Genomic DNA, 19,302 nt, shown 5'->3' with positions numbered 1-19,302 from the left:
TTGGGTTGGAAGGGACCTTAAAGATATCTAACTCCATCCCCTCTGCATGTGCAGGGACACCTTCCAGTGACCAGGTTGCTCAAAGCCCTTCTAACCTGGCCTTGAACACTCCCAGTGATGGGCAATCCACAGCTTCTCTGAGCAGCCTGTGCCAGTGCCTCACAAGTGGCTCACAGTAAAGAATTCCTTCCATATATCTAATCTAAACCAACTCTCTCTCAGTTCATTTAATTTTGTGTGTGAACTTAGGACACATTGCATTGTTGTCCAAAAGGCAACACTTGTGCTGGAGAAGCAATTCTGATGGTTTCAGAGAGAATGTGGGGGCAGTGAGTATTTGTGGGCATGGGTGTCTCCCAGGTTGAAAAAGTATATAAATGCAAAAAACAAAAGATAACACTGATGTGATTGTGTCTCATTGTCCTCAAGCCAGCATGCTAGAGACAGCTAAAATAGATAGAAATCCATGGGGATTTATCATATCACAAAATTGGGTTTTCTATTTTGTTCTTCCTTAACACTTGAAAGTATGAATCATTGCTACTGCAGCATGCTTCATATCTAGGTGCATGTGGCTGCAACCATTCTATAGGTAAGATTTAGAAAGAAAAATTAACTATTGCCTAATTTATAAGTATAGAGCTGAATTTGGCTGCTGGTCTTCTACCTTTGAGAAAATTGGGTCACACAGGCAGTCAGTTTTGAATCAGGATGACCAGGATCAATTTCACCTGCAATTCAGTATTGACTCATAATTCTAAGTAATCATTTTCTCAGGAAATCTGATAATGCATAATGCATCCTAGGCAGTCATACTGGTGCAGTGACCTTTACTCTTATTTTTGGTAAACAGTCATACAGTTATTATATAATTATATATATATATTTATATATACATACTGGGAAATTCTGATAGAAAGAAATATAATTTGCTTCTGCCTCTTAGCTCTATACACAAACAAAGGAAATAAATGATGGTATCCAATACCATATGTTGCTGACATCAGAACTCTGCATATGACTGATGGAACCTCAGAAGGAAAAAAGTAGGAAAAGAGCCAATTTAACCTGAAGGACAGTTTTCATAAGCACAGTTAATAGGAGCTGTGAAATAGTGGCATGTACCAGAGAGTGAAATGGTTAACCATGAGATGTTGCTCTTGGAACACAGGAGCTGGGTTGCTCAGAGCTCTGCTGCCTAGATTACTGAAACACCACCACACTCACCAGCAGTTAGGAGACAGAACTTCTTTTCACAAGCAAACACTCTGCAAGAATGATTTTAGCAAGCTCAGTATGTCTTTCTAGTACAGCCATTAGCCAATCAATATCATTCATGCTGAACCTCAGATGGCAATGCCCCTGTAACTGGAGTTCATTCCATTCAACCTCAGCCCAGCTTGAATTTTACATCAGGAATAAGAGGGAGGGGCCTTTCTGGGGACTTTCTGGGGACTTCCCTATTGCTGTGCCATTTAACTTACAAAGCTCTTTGATACCCCAGCAATGGACAGCAACAGGGAGCTGTTGAATGAATGGAGAGGTGGACAAGCAAATACCACCAGGTATTCAGCGCTGTGTGTGCCCTGAACCTCCACAGCAGTTAGCAGTCACTGCACCTCAGCAGCACTACACTCCTAAATTTCTCAACTTTGGAGCAGACATCTCTTACTCCACTTTTTGCCTCCTCAGAAGGGGAAAATTTTGCAACATAAATATCATGAAGAGGTAAAGAATGTACTTAAAATAGACCAGCATGGAAAAAACCCAAACCTGGAGTAGTAAAAGACAAATTTGCAGTTAGGCATCTGATGGTGGGGGGGGAGGGCCTTTGCACACCAAAGGCTTGGAGATCTGGCAGATAGAGACCTTCACGCTGCTGTTTTTAATGCCCAGTTCTTGCTGAGACATGCTAAGAGCCCAGATGGTAGGAATGCATAAACATCATGTTCGGTGCAAAAACTTAGTACCTTTTCCCCTGTATAAGAGCAAGCAAGAGAGTAGAGTGTGAAGTAACAAAAACTTGAAGTACCAATGTCTTCTTATTAAGGCTAAGTTGCTTTCATTCCTGCTACCTCGTGTTCCCTGCTGTTGGCTGAAGAGTCCTGACAATTCAATCATTCAGCTCTTGTGCTGCTACAAAAGTTCCCATATACACTAGTATGAATTGCCATTTTTGTTTCATCAATTTCTATGAGGAAAATTTAATTACACAGCCTGTCTGGGAGAAATATTCTGAACGAGGAAGCTGTACTGGATGTCTTGTGTTGTTTTGTTCTACATCAATGCCCAGGTGCCCAGGCTGCTCAGGGAAGTGGTAGAGTCACCATTCCTGGAGGCACTTAAAAGCATGTAAATGTGGCACTTGAGGACATGGATTAGTGGTGGACTTGGCAGTGTTGGGTTAATGGCTGGACTTGATGATCTGGAAGGTCTATTCCAACTTAATCAATTCTATGACTTAAGCCTTCACATTCTGTGGTTGAAATTACCATTTGTGAAATGCAAGAGAGAACACTGTCATGAACTCCCAACAGCTGACGTTCTCTGAGGTTCCTCTCAAATCTCACAGAAACCTGAGGTAATTCTGAAACACAGGATTCCATCTCCAGGACTGTCCCCAGGACTGGCCCATGCCACCCTGGGCTACAGCAGCCCAGGGACGCCAGCAGCCTGCAGCCACGCCCCATTCAAAACACACTGGTGCAAGTAAAGTTCAAGGTAACCTTATGGATCAGGGTCATATCGCTTTCCAACACCTGCCCAGGTCTATATAAGCACACAATGCCTCCCTGTGTGGCAGAAGGGCCCTCCCCTGCTGCTGACGCACAGCTCCAGACATGCTGCTTCCTGCCACAGGGAACTCTGACTGCATGGCCACCAAGATCCCTGCTGAGAAATGTGGGAAATGTCAGTGTGGGACACTCCATTCTAAAAGCATCCTGTACCAGATCCTTAACAAAGAGCAAGGAAGTGAGACCAAGTGGCACCAGCAGCATTGCAGCCCCCACTGCTCTGCAAGAAGGAAATGCTGCCCTTGTTTGGACAGAAGAGTTGTCCTGAGAACACCAGAAGCCACATGCAGAAGAGCTTCTGAAGTGCTGTTGAAGACTTCAACTTTCATTAGAAACTTACCTTCTTTTTATCACATGCCTTGGGAGGATCAGTTTGTCCTCATACAACAGAACTGGGCCCCTCTTTTTGTCCTGGGCATGGCACAAGAAGGAGTGGATTTTGACCTGAGAGAGGTTCCAGCCACCAGTTTATTGAAAAAAATCCTCCTCAATCAGTCTTCAACAGCTATGAATGAACTGGACAGCTCATCAGCAGGGGCATCTTTCACAGAAGTTCAGAAGATGAAGAATTTATTGTGGAAATTCTGGGACCTGGACATAAGTGCAAAAGAATATGCCTATCTTAAAGGAATTATTCTTTTTAATTCTGGTAAGTCCTCCCAGAAATTACACAAATTATTATGTGCCTAGAAAGATATCTGACATTTTTTATTTGTGTAGAGAAAATGTTTTGTTTTACTCATTTCTATGAATATAGTTAAATGTTCTCAAAAACCTGTATTCCCTGATTTAACAGTTTTTCTGCCTGATGTGGTTTATTTTGGTTCCTTGGACATGTGCAGTATGTCACCCACTGTAAGCCAAAACAACCTCTATCTGACAAATTGTAAGTCATAAAGAATTGTGTAACTTCAATGACTTCCAGCTCAAAGGTAACACAGCAGCCTCACCCTCACGTCACAGCAAGGGAGAGAGGGTACATGGGCACATGACCTGAGCTTTAGAGGTATTTTAGCAAAGGCTTCTTCAGTAACAAGAACACTGGAGAAAATAACCATCTGATTTTCATCAGTGAGGCAAAAGGATGATGTGTTGAGTTTACACAGCTTTTTTGTATATTTATATAATTTAGTATCTCTACTTTCAAAGCCTGGGACACCAAACTAAGACTTCTGATTGCATCCTCTCACTTCTGATGCCAAGTTCAGGCTCCTTAGGAAGGAAGGTTTGCCTCAGTCAGCACCATGGAGTGCATGAGTCATTAAAAGCTGAGCTCTAAGTCCACCAAAGTAAATGGAAAGACTTACTGACTCCAGCCTGCTCTGGCTCAGATGCCCAGCTCCTTCCACAGCAATCACTGCTGCTGGCTGCACTGTCAGCAGTGTGCTGTACTTGGGGCAGCACCAAAAGGATACTTGAATGCCTCAGTTATTCCATTATAATTCTCATGGTGGATGGTTTATAGGCTGCTCAAAGGCTGTGTGACTTTATAGTTGCTTCCAATGGGATTCAAATTCTGATTCTTGAGGTGTAATGTCATCCAGATGCTTGGTATTGCCTTGAGTGTCTGTGCTGCAGCAGCAGAGCAGAAGAGTTCATTTCAGTGCAAGCTTTTTTCACAATAAAATCAGGCAAAAAGAAACCACTGTTTTTATCCAGGGGGATGATAAGAGGAGAAAGGCCTCATCTGCAGCTTACACAGTTTAACTAGCTGGCATTTTTATTGTCTCTGTGGGTAAAATGCAATATTCACTTAAGGAGAAACAGCAGTAGCAGGGTTATGTTCTGGATTTGTGCCTCCTAAAGGCCTGCTGCTTCCCCAGGGTGCTGTATGAGAGAGCCAGCAGCCCTCAATGCTGTCTGCAGGCACATTCCACACTTTCAGGAATGACACTCAGCTCTTAGCTGGGATGACCTTATTTCCTGGAATATTTCTCCATGAGCTGCAGAAGGCAGCCTGGAGAACATCAGTTAAGCTTAGATTCAGTTAAGCCTCCATATGAAACAGAGTCACCATCTAAGTCTGGGCTGAAACAGATACTCAGGGCTTATACACAGCCCAAAGCACCCTTTGCTGAAAACAAACCTGTACAGCTCTTGTTTCACAACTACTACTTTTAATAGTTTTTCAACACCTTCCACCAAACTCAGAAAATGTTTTCTACATATTTGCAACACATTTTCAAACTTTTCAAGTTTTGGCTTGATGTTTGGCAAAATGCTACTATTTTTGCAGGCCTCAGTTCTAAAAGGCTTTCAGGCTTTCACCAGCAGTGACTAACTCTCTTTTGGATTATGAAGTACCTCATTACCACCCTTAATGTTTTATTTCTGTTGGGACCACCAAAACTGACTGAAGCAATGGGGAAGGGCCAGGACCAGAGCGGTCCAGAGCTGGGTCATGAGCTGGAGTTCCACAGGACATCCAGGGATGCAGCTGTAGCAGCCATCACTTGGATAAGAAGCATGACAACTATGTAAAGCTTTGCTTGTACCCTGAGGGATCTCTTGTGGCACAGACATTGTGCTTACTATGATTAGAAAAATCCCTTTGGCAAGAGGGTGGCAGGCAGCACGATGGAGCCTAGGTCCTCCTACAAGAATCATAGAATGCTTTGGGTTGGAAGGGACCCTAAAGATCTTCTAATCCAACCCCTCTGCCATTGGAAAGGACACCTTCCACTAGACCAGGTTCCTCCAAGCCCCATCCAGCCTGGCCCTCTGGCCAGTCCCTGAGGCTGTGGCATTCACATCTCTGAGCAAGCTGCTCCAACACCTCACCACTCTGACAGTAAAGGATTTCTGCCTACACATCTGACCTAAGCCTACCTACCTTCTTTCAGTTCAAGGCCATTTCCCCTTCTCCTATCATTACAGGCCCCTGTAAAAAGTCCCTGTCCAGCTTTCTTGTAAAGCCCCTTTAGGCACTGGAAGGCTGCTCATAGGTCTTTCCAAAGCCTTTTCTTCTCCAGGCTGAACAACCCCAACTCTGTCATCCTGTGTTCATAGGAGAGGTGCACCAGCCCTCTGATCATCTTCAGGGCCCTCCTCTGGAGTCATTCCAGCAGGTCCATGTTCTTCTTATGCTGAGAGACCCAGAGCTGGAAATAACAACAGAATCTGTGCAGCACCTCTGTGTGGGAGGCTCTGGCTGGGTTACTGATTGACCACCTCTGGGCCAGCAAGAGCCTGCTAAGAAGAAATTGTGCACCAGCCCCTGAGGGGAAACCAGCCCCTTGCATCAACAGAATCCAGACTCTCCAGAACATATTGGCATCCCCACTCTTCCCAGGGGAGCTTTGGCTGGGTGGCTTTGGAGCTGTCTCAGTATCTGTGGGTGAAGGGTCCAGCTGCAAGGCCTTCTCTACTTGGAACCAGGCAATAAGTCAAAGGAAGGAGCAGGTAGGACTGTTCTGCCACACAGGAACAGCACAGAGAGAGGTGTTTTTGTGTTTTTGACAATTGTCAAAAACACAAAACATTTTTGTGTTTTTGACAATTGTCTGAAGAGCAATTGGGACTGCACAGTGAAGAGATGGGAACAGTGAAAAGCAGTGCTGTTATTATATCAGTGCCATATATACACATATTTATGTACATATATATATTCAAAAATTCCATCGAGGCTGTGACAGGGCTTCTGTTAAAAAAAAGGATACTCTTAAGAGGTTTACAGTACAGCTGGAAACATGTGTTTGACTGAATATTATTACAACATATCTCAGAACAAGAAGTGTCTCATAATGTGTAAATTAAAACCAGTATTTGGTTACATAGAAAAGAAGACCAAATGGGGAAATTAAGCATATTTTAAGAGATATAAACTATTGCAACTTCATCCCGAATCCACAAAATCCTGACAATTTCCTTTCCATGAAAAATCTAACATTTGGAATCATCCTCACAGCTTGCAGCTGCTGGTAATCCTGGGGGAGATGATGACTTTTGAAAACACTTAATTTCTGGCTAGCCTGGTTGCAGGTTTGGCTGAGGCTTCTCCTCTGGCGGTGGTGTCTAGGAACAAGAGAGTTGCTGAAGGCTGACAACAGTCAGCCAGTTACAGACTGAAGGAAACCCAGACAGGTTGGTTTTGCCCTGGTACAGGGCACTAGGCAAGAATGCTGAATGTCCCACACTGAAGTGAATGATACTGTGTGAAACACACCTGGTGTGAGCTATTCAGATTCTATTCCAGGGAGGTATGGGGTCAGTCACTGTAAAAGTTGCCAAATAGTGTGTTCTACCCTCTGTCCAGACTGCAACAATTCTAGGAGAGAAAAGATATCCTTAGAGAGTCAGGACAGGAGGCAACAGGTTGCTGAGAGCTACATGACAAGGCACTCCCTTCAGAGGCAAAGGATGAACACAGGGTGTCCTTAGCACTGAGTTCTGGCACCCACAAACACCCTCAGTGAGCCAGCAGGTCACATGCTATGGGAGATACCTGATTGAGGCTCATGACCGTGACTTCATAGGGCAAAGGCCTCTCCTTCAGACGCTCCTCTTGCTGAGGCACTCCTCTTGCTCTTTTTAGACTGTAAATGAAAATACCTAGATAGTGTAGTGAACCACAGTGCCCCAGCTTACACTAGTAAGCAGAGGCAACAATAGGAAGGAGATGGGGCTGGGTGTACTGGAAACCTACATCTTCAGGCCACGAGCCTGCTCACTGCTCCAAACCATCCTCTCCATCTCCTGCTGTTACCTAGGTAGGATGGATTAGAGCTGGAATATTTTCACCTGCCCAGACTACTATCTTAGCATCATTTGGTGGGTAGACAGCACTACAGAACTCCTTCTCCATCTGTACTGAGTCAAAATTACCTGCTGTTACCATTTCAAAGTTGGATTTTAATGTAATGGGCTAGATTCCAATGTGATTACAATGCTGCCCAATGATCATTCAAATTATTGAGCTACACATAACTTCTTTTTCAAAAAAGTATGTTTAAGAAGTGTTTATTTTTTTCTATGGAGAAAGTAGTCCTATAAGCCAGAAATCCAGACACCCATCATTACAAAAGACACAGAACAGAAATGTTTACTCGGGATTTGTTATTTTACTTTTTGTTTTGACAGAATGTTGTGTCCTGAAATGTCTCCCTTACGTACAATTACTGCAGCAGGAAGCTCAGAAAGCCCTGATGGAATTTATCTCAACAATGCTCCATGGAAGCCTCAGCAGGTTTGCTTCGATTCTTCAGCTAATCGCGTCTCTTCGAGACATTGATGCAGCTGCTATTGAAGAGCTCTTCTTCAGGCCCATCCTAGGAGAGGCCACCCTAAATGTACTACTTCTAGAAACCCTATATAACAAACCAGACTGGCTTTGAAAACAAGTGACATCTGAGCAATAAAATATTTCATTTTGAAGAGATGAGAGAATATTATGAGCTAAATAAACACATTTCAAGCAAATCATTGATGAGTATTTGTAAGCTATATATGCTTCAACGATGAAGTAATTTTGTAACATTTTATAATTAAAAGCAGAGAAAATTAAGCATTTCATGATACTGTGTACTTTAAAAACCCCTTAGTCTAAGTATTTAAAGATTGTCTAGGAGCACCAGCATACTTTCCAGTTGTGCTAGGTTCAACTGTATTATTTCTAGCGAGCTTTTTTCCAGCTGTTTATGCTTTTGGCTTTAAGGAACAGGGGCAATGGTAAATTTTATTCAGTTGAAGATAGATACATAAAAGGCTGGTCAATGGTAAAATCAGTATAAATCCTTCCTTTTCCTTGTCAGTCCCTGACCCCGTCCCTTTTCTGTTCCACTGAGAACTCTAGTCCTTGGCTATAATTGCTGGATGGAGCTTCCCCTTACTAACTGCTTTCTTTTAGGTTCTTTTCTAAGTCTTGCAGCAAACTGTGGGCATTAAATCCCTCTCCCATTATTTACAAAGTCCTTCCCTAACTGAGGAACTAAACAACATGAATAAAAAATTTATTGACTGGACAAAAGCCGTTGTTCAGGACTGTTTCCAGAATGGGATTAACAAAGACTGAAAGTTAGTGTCGTGCCATAAGCAGCAGAACTAATGTAGCCCAGTTTCCTACACATTTAAGACCTTTTCCCTTTAGCCCTGCCTGCACCCTTCTATAATTACCCTCACTTCCTTCCAAATAGATGTCAGATATTCCTTGGACAGCAGAAATGCTAAAATATGGTTTCCTACAGATGTGTACAATCTGTTCCTGCATCTCTCACTGCAAGAGTTCCATGTTTCCACCTCCAAATGCACTATGGCATGCCCCAAAAATCTCTCTGTCCCCTACCCGTCTGGTTGGAGAAGAGGCAGCACGTGTTGGGGTGGGTGCCAAACAATGTGTGTGCTGACTGCCCATCTGTCAGGATGAAAAAAAAACATTGAGCTTATACTTCAGCTGCAACAGGGGAAGTTATTTGTATCCATTTCCTGCCCCACTCCTTTCACAATGGCTTCCATGAAATTTAAGGGAATTAATTTCTGAGGTTTTTCAGTAGCAGATCCAGCCTAGTTTTGCTTGGCAAGAGGACTCATACTCACCAAATGGGCACTGACAGACACATGGACAGACAACACAACAAAGAGTATGACAGCTTAGAATTCCCTAAAATGTCAAGCTAAAGTCAAAGGAAAGAGAACTTGTAAATATATATATATATAAAATATATATATATGTAATGCACATCAACAGAGATGGATGTTGAAAGGACTTCTAGAAGTCAAACAACTAAGGAAAAAAGAAGTTTAAACAATAATAAGAGTTTAGTACCTATCTGTTTTGACAAAAGTACACACATTTTTCTCCCACTTTGTTAATCAAGGAGTAAATTGCAAAAATCAAGGGGAAGAAGCAAACTCCAACCAAAAATCAAGGGGAAGAAGCAAACTCCAAGACAAACCCATTAAGCCCCTAGGTAGTAGTGATCACAGAAGTAACAATCTCTGCAGTAAACACAACTCACCTTCCTATGTCCCTAAGCTAACTAAACCTTTCAGAACTGCAGATTTTTAGACTGATAATTTTCCATGCAAGTCCTCAGAGTTGAAGTTTTTTGTAGCTTTTCTTTCATTAAAATGGTTCAATAGTACTGCCACAGATCTGCTGCAGTGCAGGGTGAGAGGATATTCCATGGTGAGCTGTTTGTAATGCTGAATGAAAACATTGGTTCCAGACATTTGCTTTTTGTCTGTTCTTCTCAAGATTTAAGCAAGCAGAATACATCCAAAACTGACATTTGTACATTTGGTATCTACAACATCACTTGGTAGCAGATATATGAGCTCAAACCCCTCCCAAGTCCTATAAGGTTCTACCTCTACTACAGATGCTCCACTTGCACCCAGAGAGTGCAGCACAGGTGGGGCTGGAAGGAGCAGGGCTCAGCTGGCCTTGCACACACAGCAGCTTCTGCAATGGAAAAGGGAGGAAGGGCTATGCTCTCATCTCAGAGCTCCCACTGCTGTGTAGAGAGGGGAAGGAATATCCTCAGCTCAGTGGGAAGACTGAGGAATTTTAGAAAGAGGTAAAATATACAGAAAATATGGATAATAAAAAATAGTCATGGGGGCTTAGAGAAAAGAGCAAAAAGGCCAAACAAACAAACAAAAGAAAAGGTCAAAAAAAAAGGGGGAAGAGAGGGACAGAAGCAGTTTATTAATAGAGCCCATTTCTATGCAGAATCCAGCTTACCTTCATAAGTAAAAGGCCTGCTTAATGACTCACCAACAACCTGAACCCAGGACATGGTTCATGGTTCTGTAGCCTGAATTTCAGGCTAATGAGAGTACACCAGATAGTCTCTGCTCACAGCTTTATTATAAAAAAATCTGTTCAAGGTCTTTATCTAGATGTACAACAGCTTCAAAACCGCTCTCCTTGAATTGGAGGGCATGATGCCAACAAGTCCCATGGCTTGGCTCACCTGTATTTGCTGATGATTCTTTTAGCCTGGTGTGAGTCTATGTAAACCTGTCTGAAAAGAGTGCCTAGTGCTCCACAGGGAAGACTGTGGTCAACATCTTGGATTTTCAAGATGAAGGCAAATACTAGCCTTCAAATGGAACTCCCACAAGATCTGATACTCATGGATCTCACTTCACTGTGCTTGAATACAAGATTCTTCAGAAGATCAACAGATCTTATCTTGGTATCCTGTTCAAAGGGGCTGAGATACCACTTGTCTTGCTGAGGACAGAGTAAGAACCTGTATTTACTGTGTTTAAGTGTCACATGAAGTTGGAGGCTGTGCAGGTACAAGAAACTGGCAGGAACAGGAGAGGTGAGGGATTGTGAGCAGAGGTCAGGAGCAAAAACAGGAGCTTTCCCTGGAAAGTGGAAATGCACAGAACCAGAGAGCCTTTAGAAGTCAATGGAAATAATGCATTGGAATGAAGAAGCAGAGACTGAAATGAACAGAAGGCAAGAGGATGACAACAGAAAATCCATACTCCAGGAAAAAAAAGAAAGAGAGAGAGAAAGAGGGAGAGACAAAGAGAGAGAAGCAATGAAGAAAGGTTTGTCACCACTTTATTTAGCTTCTGGGATTGCAAACAGAAGCACTGTTTCTTCAGCTGTGAAATCTCCAATGTGACGTGTGTAGCCATCCCCCTCTAGCGCCCAGGAGACGACAGTATTGCCATCACCTAGAGTGTGAGCTGAGCTGCTGGAAGTGTGCCAGACACAGCACCTACTGCTGCTGATGACCCAGGCAGAGCTTTCACTCAGGGACACATCTCCTCTCCCCTTGCTGACTTGTTCAAAATAGTATATGGCAATATTTTTAAATTGTTAGAAGAAATCTACATTTGCAAAATCAAGAATGAAAAATAAATTCAAATTGCTTGTGAAACCTTACTCCAGCCTCCTTCTGAATATGATCATAAATTCTTTTCATGACCTAATTGCAAACTCCTGTGGTTTCCCCTCAGGACTCCCTGCCTTACTTGGGGCAAAGAATAGCCTGTGTGTGCTGTGGGAATGTGTTATGACTGGGCAATGGAGGAGGCTGCTGTCGGCTAAGGCTCAGCTGCTTTTGTTGCAGCACCATCATTGCAGAACCTGAACTAAAATGGATCTGCAGTGCCAGAAACAATGCTCTTACAGTGAAATTGGTTGTATGACACATTACAGAGTGTGGGCGAGCCACATAAATCAAAGTGGCGTTATTCCAGAGTGGTATTGTCCCAGAAAAAAGCTGCTACTAACAGTGTTAACTGGAGTAAAAGGTTCTAGTTTTTCACAGTGGCAAACACAAGACCTGGGAAAGGGCAGATTGCAGAAATCAGAAGGCTCTCACAAGTAGCAATCCAGGTCACAACAGGCTGTGTCTCATGCTTCTAGAATGATGTATAGTGCTGTAAGCCATGAAAAATCAGTCCGTGCACACCTGAAATGCAGGAGGCTTTCATCGACTCTAATCTAGGTGTTTTCATTCCTCCTTTGTAAAAAGAAGGGGTAATAATAATGCCTTCATTTTTTGACTCATCTTTGAAGATTTTAATTGGTGTTTGTAAAGAGCTAACAAATACTGTAATTGAGAACATGAGGGAATCCCATTGAAAATGAATAAATTCAGTGTTCTATGCTAAATTGAGCAGCATGCTGTAAAGTGATGGAGAAGCCTACACACTACAGGGAAAGGATAAATAGAGAAGATATTGAAGATCAAGCTTTAGTAAGCACCAAGTAAGGCAGTGATCTAGTAGCAAAAGTAACAATGACATTTCCAATGGTGGGATCCATCTTGCAAGAGAGTCACTTGCACTCTCTCTAGAGCACAGAGAGAGACATGCTCTGAGGGAGATATGCCTCCCTTCTCTCAGACACCTGCCTTAATTTTGGATGAATCACACCCTGAAGTGCTTTGCTTTTGCCTATTGGTACAGCTAAGGAGTCCACCTGACGATTTGAGATTCACTGCCTAACTTTCACACAGTAAAAATGAGATTAATCCTACCTCTATGGCATATACAGAAACGCTTTGGATCCGTTTTGCACCTGCAGTGTTAACTTTAATGTCTTCTAGTTAATGTCAGAAGCATGCTTGGTTTTGCAGTCCTGACTATTACACAGTAGACTTACGCTTTCAGCTAAACATGTATTTCTAATAACAAAAACCTGATATAGGCTTGGAAACAAACATAATTCTGTGATTTTATTCACTTGCCCATAAATGACTAAGAAGGCACACATAGGACATCACATTTACAAATCTCTCTCCTATCTATACTAATATTTCTATGGAGTTCTTTTTGTTTGGCTGGGTTTTTTGTTTTTCCTGTGGAATGCCTTTCTTACCTCTTTTGTAGAAACAAAGGCATTTAATTCAAAATGCAAAATTTCACTTTCGCTAGAAAGCACTTGCAAGTCATAATCTCAGACATAATTTTATTTGCAGACAGGGCATGGGTATGTGAAATGTGCAGTTCTTCACTTCATATTAATAGAGGCACACAAGGTGCCTCTATTATATATGCTCCTTTTCTGTCACAGGACTGCTGATAAAAGCAGCCTGGCTCAAGGGAAAAAAATGGAGTCAAGTTTCTACAATAAACGCATAGTCTAAAAAAGCATCAATTCCTGTAATGACAAAAAAGGGTCTCATTGAAGCCAGTGTTACTATTTGTGCATAAATCCTCAATCTTTCCCAGTAGGCTAGGAGAGAGGAGGGTGAGTCAGTAGTTTGGTTTTGCTTGGGCTTGTTATCAACTGTTGTCCTTATGAGATTGTGATTTTGAAAGTACAAGTTGTCATTCTTCCTGTGTTCTCTCTCTCTTTCTCTGCCTGGGGGGGTAGCAGAAATGTTGCAAGATGAAGCACTCCACATCTCACCTAAGATAAGAGCATCTTCATCAAAGGAAGACATAGCCACAGCTTTCTGCAAGTAATCTCATGAGCCAAGAATGCAAAACTTCAAGTAGCGTGGGAATGGTCCCATTCCAGTCACAGCGGAAACAGTGCAACCCACGCACACTTATAACCATAGATTTTTACTAGGAGGGAAAAATGGAAATCTAGTGGGAAAAATAAAGGTCTTGTTTGTGCAGGTGACCACACAGTGAAGGGTCCAAAATTCTTTCCTTACCAGGATCTTATTAGCAATGGAAAGTAATCTGCCATACACCTGTAACAGACAAGTGTTTGCTTCCAAATATTCAAATATCAGTTGGTGCCTTGGAACATAACTTGATGCAGTAGATGGCTGTGGCCACTGCAGCATGAGCAGGGGGTTGCATGTCTGTTGAGGAGCAATGCAACTCCTGGGAGCGAGACACAAAGTATGATGACAGACAAGGAAGGGATATTCTAACCAGGAGGAACAGAGCACCATCTCCACTGTGCAGCATTGTCTAGGAACTCAACACAACTGGGAGGGCCACCAAAGATGTAAGAGCAAGTTGCCATTCCTGGTGACATGGTACACACTGGTGGTGTATCAGACTAGTCTGTCACAAAACACCACATTGTCATATAAAAGCAACCACAGGGATGTTACACGTGGCTCCTGACCATGCTGCTGTGGCACCCTGGACTGGCACTTCTGGGATCTTCAGTCCCCTCAGTCCTGCTACATCACCCTGTACGGTCCCTGCATCCCTAATCTATGAAGTTTTCATACCCCTCTGAGGCACTGAACATGTGAGCTTTGCACAGCCTTCTGAGGGTGTATGGATAGGTGTGGACTCCCTCACCCACACTCCAAGTTAGGCGAAAGCAAGCCGGTTCAGATCTGGAAGTCACGTATTTGCACAGATTTAACAACTTGGGTACAGCCCTGGGCCACTCCAGCTACACAGATTCCAGAAGTGGGTGGCATCCAGTTGGCTTGGAAAGTGAGTGAGGCAAATGTGTGTCTGTCTGCACCTGTCCTGGTCAATACATATGAGTCAACAGCATCATTATTAGGAAAATAAGATTAAGGCAGGGACTAGGAAGGTCCACTTACAACATCCAATCTGGTCTCACTCATCGTGGATATTGATATCAACTGTGTGTATGATTGCATCCCCAAACTTATCAAGCTCCACCTGAAGATAATCTAGGATATGTTTGCATACTCTGTTCCTAATAGGACAGTACATAATGAGACAGAGTCTACCTTCTTTCTACTACCAGTATGAATTCAAATTGCTTTTCTCACTCAAGGTGTTGGATATCCAAGATGTTTGTAGACAACAGTGATGTCCCCTATCCATCTGCCTCTGGCAGCTCCATCTGTCATCCCTACACTGATAGTTTGCAACTTCTGGTCCACATCTTGCTCTCTTGTTTTTGACTGGCAAGCTAACATTATACTAACTTGACCTCCCTGATGAAACTCTTTGATACAGAGGTGAATCTCGGATTTGCTTCCATCTGCTCTCCTTCAGGTGGAGGTAATTTTTGTTTCCTGTTCTATGTCAGTATCACATAAGGCTTCATTGCTCAGTCTGAGACTCCACCTCTTAGCTATCTCAACTATATCTCCCTCTTCTCTGTTGCAACCGTCTTCCCTAATTTTCTCTTTTGCCATTCCATCATCTGTCTGATTTTTCATATCCCTTTCCATTATTGCAATTTAATTTCTCAATTTTTTCTTCTCTATCAGTTAGTCTTTTTTGTTTTAATTTTGCAACTGCATCCTCCTTCCTCTCTTACCCTTGAGGTAAGTTTCCTAGATCCCAGCCTTAAAGAAAGGATGAAAATTCTCAGATCTCCTCCTACAAATTGCTACACAAGCCACCCTTGCTGCTGTTTGTTTTGGGTAGGTAGAAAATTCCTTGCAAGAGTAATTTTTCCTTTGGTCTTGCCTGTAACAGTCTTTCACAAGAAGCTGAATGTGTGCAGTCATAGGCAGTAGCTTTGACAATACATATGAAACTACCAGTAGGTCTTGTACCACCTCCTGGCACATTTGAAGGAAAACAACCCTAGGCATTCTTCTACTGCAATGTAAATCATTCCAGTATCTTCAGACCTGAGCAAAACCACTCCTGTTTTCTATCCCATCCTACTTCTTGCTATCACCTTTTCGGCATGCTAAGGAAAGTGTCCTAGGAAAGCATACTTCTTTCTTTCCACTAATCTCATTTCTGGGTGATGTGGGAAGCCTATCAGGAATACAGAGAATGTTAGATAGCTTAATTGTTCACACAGCCATCATATGCCTAGATAGCTTAAGTGTTCACACAGCCATCATATACCTAGGAAATACACTTTGTTCTGCTGACCTCCAGAATATTTTGACTTCTCTAGCTAACTTGCTTCTACTGTGCTGCCTGAGATCCCTCTTTCAAAGGAAACTGTTTTCATTCGTTACTCTGAGTTAGCTATGACCAATGGTCTTGCATTTTGAAATATGTTTTAGTTTACTGAGGTCTCTTCAAAAGAAAGCATAGGAAAGTACAAATCTACAGTTTATTATATGGGCAGTTTAAGAAAAACAAAACCAAACTCTTTGGTGCTTTCTATAAAAAAGAGATGATACAGAACACCAATAGTTTGGGATTTTTTTGAAGCGAGGGTAAGGAGGTTGAGGCAGATGATTTTTCAAGTTCTGTTTTTTATTATATCCACCTCAGAAAGTAGATGGAAGATGCAAAGTCCCTCAAAGGGGCTGAACTTTGTCCTCTTGGACACAGATAAGAAGAAATCAAAAAGGTGGTTGTGCCCCCTCTTGCAAACAACTGTAAATTCTAAGTAGAGTCCAGGGAGACTGCTTGTTTAGGTCCTTACATTCTCAAAATGTGACAATATCTCAGAACATATTTATCCTCTTCTTGAGCATGCTTTCACATCTGATTGTACAACAATGAGAGGACCAAAGGTACAAAAAGAAATATTCAGTATTTTGGCTCAGCTGAGTAAGCAACTCTAAACATTTCTGATAAAACTGTAAAGAACAACATAAGGAGAACAGGCTGATAACATATAAATATATATAAAATATGTTTCCTAGCTTCAGGCATATGGTAACCCACATTTGAATTATGCAGACTGGAAAGACCTTTCCTTTGTGGAGATGCAAATACTTCATACTACTTATCTGTGGTTTTAAAAACATAAAGCACAGTAAGAGATCAGCTTGATGGTTATGATTGTTCCTCCCTTTCCCACAAAGATAAGCAAACTACCAGACCGAGCTCAGGATTAACCCATGTCCTGTTAGGCTCTGTGCTAGTGAAAGCCCAGCAGCAGCATCAGGATGTGCATACACAGATCAGTTCATGCCCAATCCACCCCAGAGCTCTCAGTGTGCTGCAGACTGCAGGGGCAAATTGCAATGTGCACAGAGCTTACATTGCATATTGCACTGCCTGGCACCCACCTGTTCCCAGCAGCCTGTCCTTTGGAAAGCTTGAGCAGCCCCACTGAACACAATTCCCTCTGAGAAACACACTTGCTTAGTAACTTAGTGACTAGAGGCACTTTTGTCTCTCAACGACAAAAATTTTTGGTTCTTGAACAACTCACAGTGCACCAGAAAAAATATTGCTTGTTTGATTTCACACAGGGTTCAAGCTCAATCTCCTAACACACTGCAGCTCCTCTCCCATGCTCTCCAGGGCTATGCTGCATCTTTCCTGGCAGGTTTGTGATCTACACAGTTAGAAGGTAGAAACAGGGTAGGGTGATCAATAGATTGACTGCTAGTCCATTGGGATTACCAATATTGCTGTCAGCATTGATAGCATGATTCAACATGCTGATAGCATGTTGAATTAGATTCAATCCCACTTGGCAGCTTTCTGAAATCTGTAACTATTATTTGTGAGGGAAAGAAATTGATGTTGAAGATGACCCACCTTTTATGCTGACAGCTGTGGTGGCCATGGAACCGTGATGTGCACAGGCATTGAGTATTTATATTTGGAAGGAATCTGATTTTCTGCAATCCTGTTGCTTAAGTCATCTTGTGGTACCATTATTATTATTGGGTTTGGCATTTTTAACTATTGAAGATTCCTGTTTGAGATAGGGAGTTTCCCACAAGATTGACTATGTCTGAATGGTGTGGATCCAATACAACTACTAAAACTCAGAGACTGAGATTAAAAATATTGAATTCTAACTCAAGAAGACATGTGGACTTCACAAATAATGAGGTTGTAGCTTGTGTAGTTACTATCAGTGTTCTCAGGCAATGCTGGGGCTGAACAGGAGGAAAAAAGGACTCCTTGCTTCCAGAGGCAATTGCCTGACACAAAAGAGACACACTGTTAAGAGTTCTCTGAGCTGCTACCACACATTTTTCTCTGAATAATGGATTTCCATCTCTTGGCTGTCATTGCCATGTTAAAACTGCATTCAGCTGAATTTCTCTTCATATCAGACTAATCAATAACAAATCAACAAAATATCTCTCTTGTGCTTCTCTTCCTTTCGGGTGTTAGCTTATCAAATGGGAATGGCAAACTGCAGCTGTATAGTATTTTCTGAAATTGTTATTTATTTGGCACTAAATTATTATATAAACATATGGAAAAATATGCTTTGGGTCTTTCCTGTTAAGCATGTGTGACAATATCTGTGGTACAGTTCCTACCAACAGCACTTGATGAGTTTGAGGGGACAAGAATAAATCTTTTAGGGGCTACTCTTGCAAGGGATTTAATTCCACATCTCTGGGAAATGCTGAGCATAGATTTCCTTATCTCCTACAGAGTCACTAGTAGTGCAATTAACTTCCCATACATCAATCATTGAGTGAGTTATCAAGCAGACAAGTCTTGCCCTGTGATTCCTGCCACCTACCCTCTCACCAGTGACATCCATTGCAACTCTAAAATCAGCAGCCAGCTAGACTTAGAGACATAAAAGTTGCTAGTAGTATAAATTCCCTGTCTTTTTACTTGCAGCCATCTGTCTGTCAGCCTGGGTGTCTAAGCCTTCTCAGTTCAATCCTTTTGTGCCTATGCTATGTAAAAGGTCCCTATTTATAGCCAGACCCAGACACAAGCATAGCCCTTACAACCAAGGCTCTCAAAAAATAATAAACTTTCTTGCCTTCCACCAATGCTTACTGAATTAGACTGGCCTAGGGGTTTCTTCCAGCAGATTTAGCCTGACCAGAAGCAGAGATTAGAAGTAGATACACAACAGTGCTGATGTTTAATTTTTAAGGAACTCCCAGTGGAATGAGTTTGCCTTGTTGTTTTTCTCTGTTTGTTTTTTTCCCCCCTATTTCACAAAAGGATTGCACAAAAATGAAATCTGAAGCTGTTTTGATGAAAGCAGTGAGCCCTGTTGGTAAGTCATTTAATAATTAGCTAAACAAAGCTCTTGACAGTTCACAGTAGGAAATCTGATTCAAAAAGGGTGGAGAGAACAATCTGATAGATCTGTATTTCAACATATGGATTTCATCAAGTAAATCTTTACTGTTTCCTGCCACCTAATGGTATACATTAAAAATTACAAACCAGTAAGACAATTCTCAATTTATGCTATTTCTAATAGATGTTGATATATTTATTTAAATATAGAAAAAGATGAAAGTTAGGGATAAAAATGTGAATTATTATTTCTGGCTTTCAG

The 19,302-nt window shown here is 42.0% G+C and overlaps 1 protein-coding gene across 1 annotated transcript; it reads left to right on the top strand.

Annotated features, from left to right (window-relative positions):
- Nucleotides 1–2,840: 2,840 nt before the first annotated feature.
- On the top strand, nt 2,841–8,128 carry LOC139592555 (nuclear receptor subfamily 0 group B member 2-like). Its single transcript, XM_071432670.1, has 2 exons — nt 2,841–3,444; nt 7,875–8,128. The coding sequence occupies exons 1-2, from the start codon at nt 2,841–2,843 to the stop codon at nt 8,126–8,128; spliced, it is 858 nt and encodes a 285-aa protein (XP_071288771.1).
- Nucleotides 8,129–19,302: the final 11,174 nt, after the last annotated feature.

This window comes from Agelaius tricolor, unplaced genomic scaffold (genome assembly GCF_023055355.1).
Source record: "Agelaius tricolor isolate 1412-34295 unplaced genomic scaffold, bAgeTri1.0.p SCAF_1, whole genome shotgun sequence".
Lineage (NCBI taxonomy): Eukaryota > Metazoa > Chordata > Aves > Passeriformes > Icteridae > Agelaius > Agelaius tricolor.
The sequence above is the reverse complement of the archived record's forward strand: the minus strand, read 5'-3'. Positions and strand labels throughout refer to the sequence as shown.

What these genes read in the sequence shown, in the direction of transcription:
- LOC139592555 (XM_071432670.1), top strand. Translation starts at nt 2,841, where the DNA reads ATGCTGCTTCCTGCCACAGGGAACTCTGACTGCATGGCCACCAAGATC. An exon ending in AATTATTCTTTTTAATTCTG is followed by an intron (nt 3,445 to 7,874) that starts GTAAGTCCTCCC and finishes TTGTTTTGACAG; the next exon opens with AATGTTGTGTCCTGAAATGT.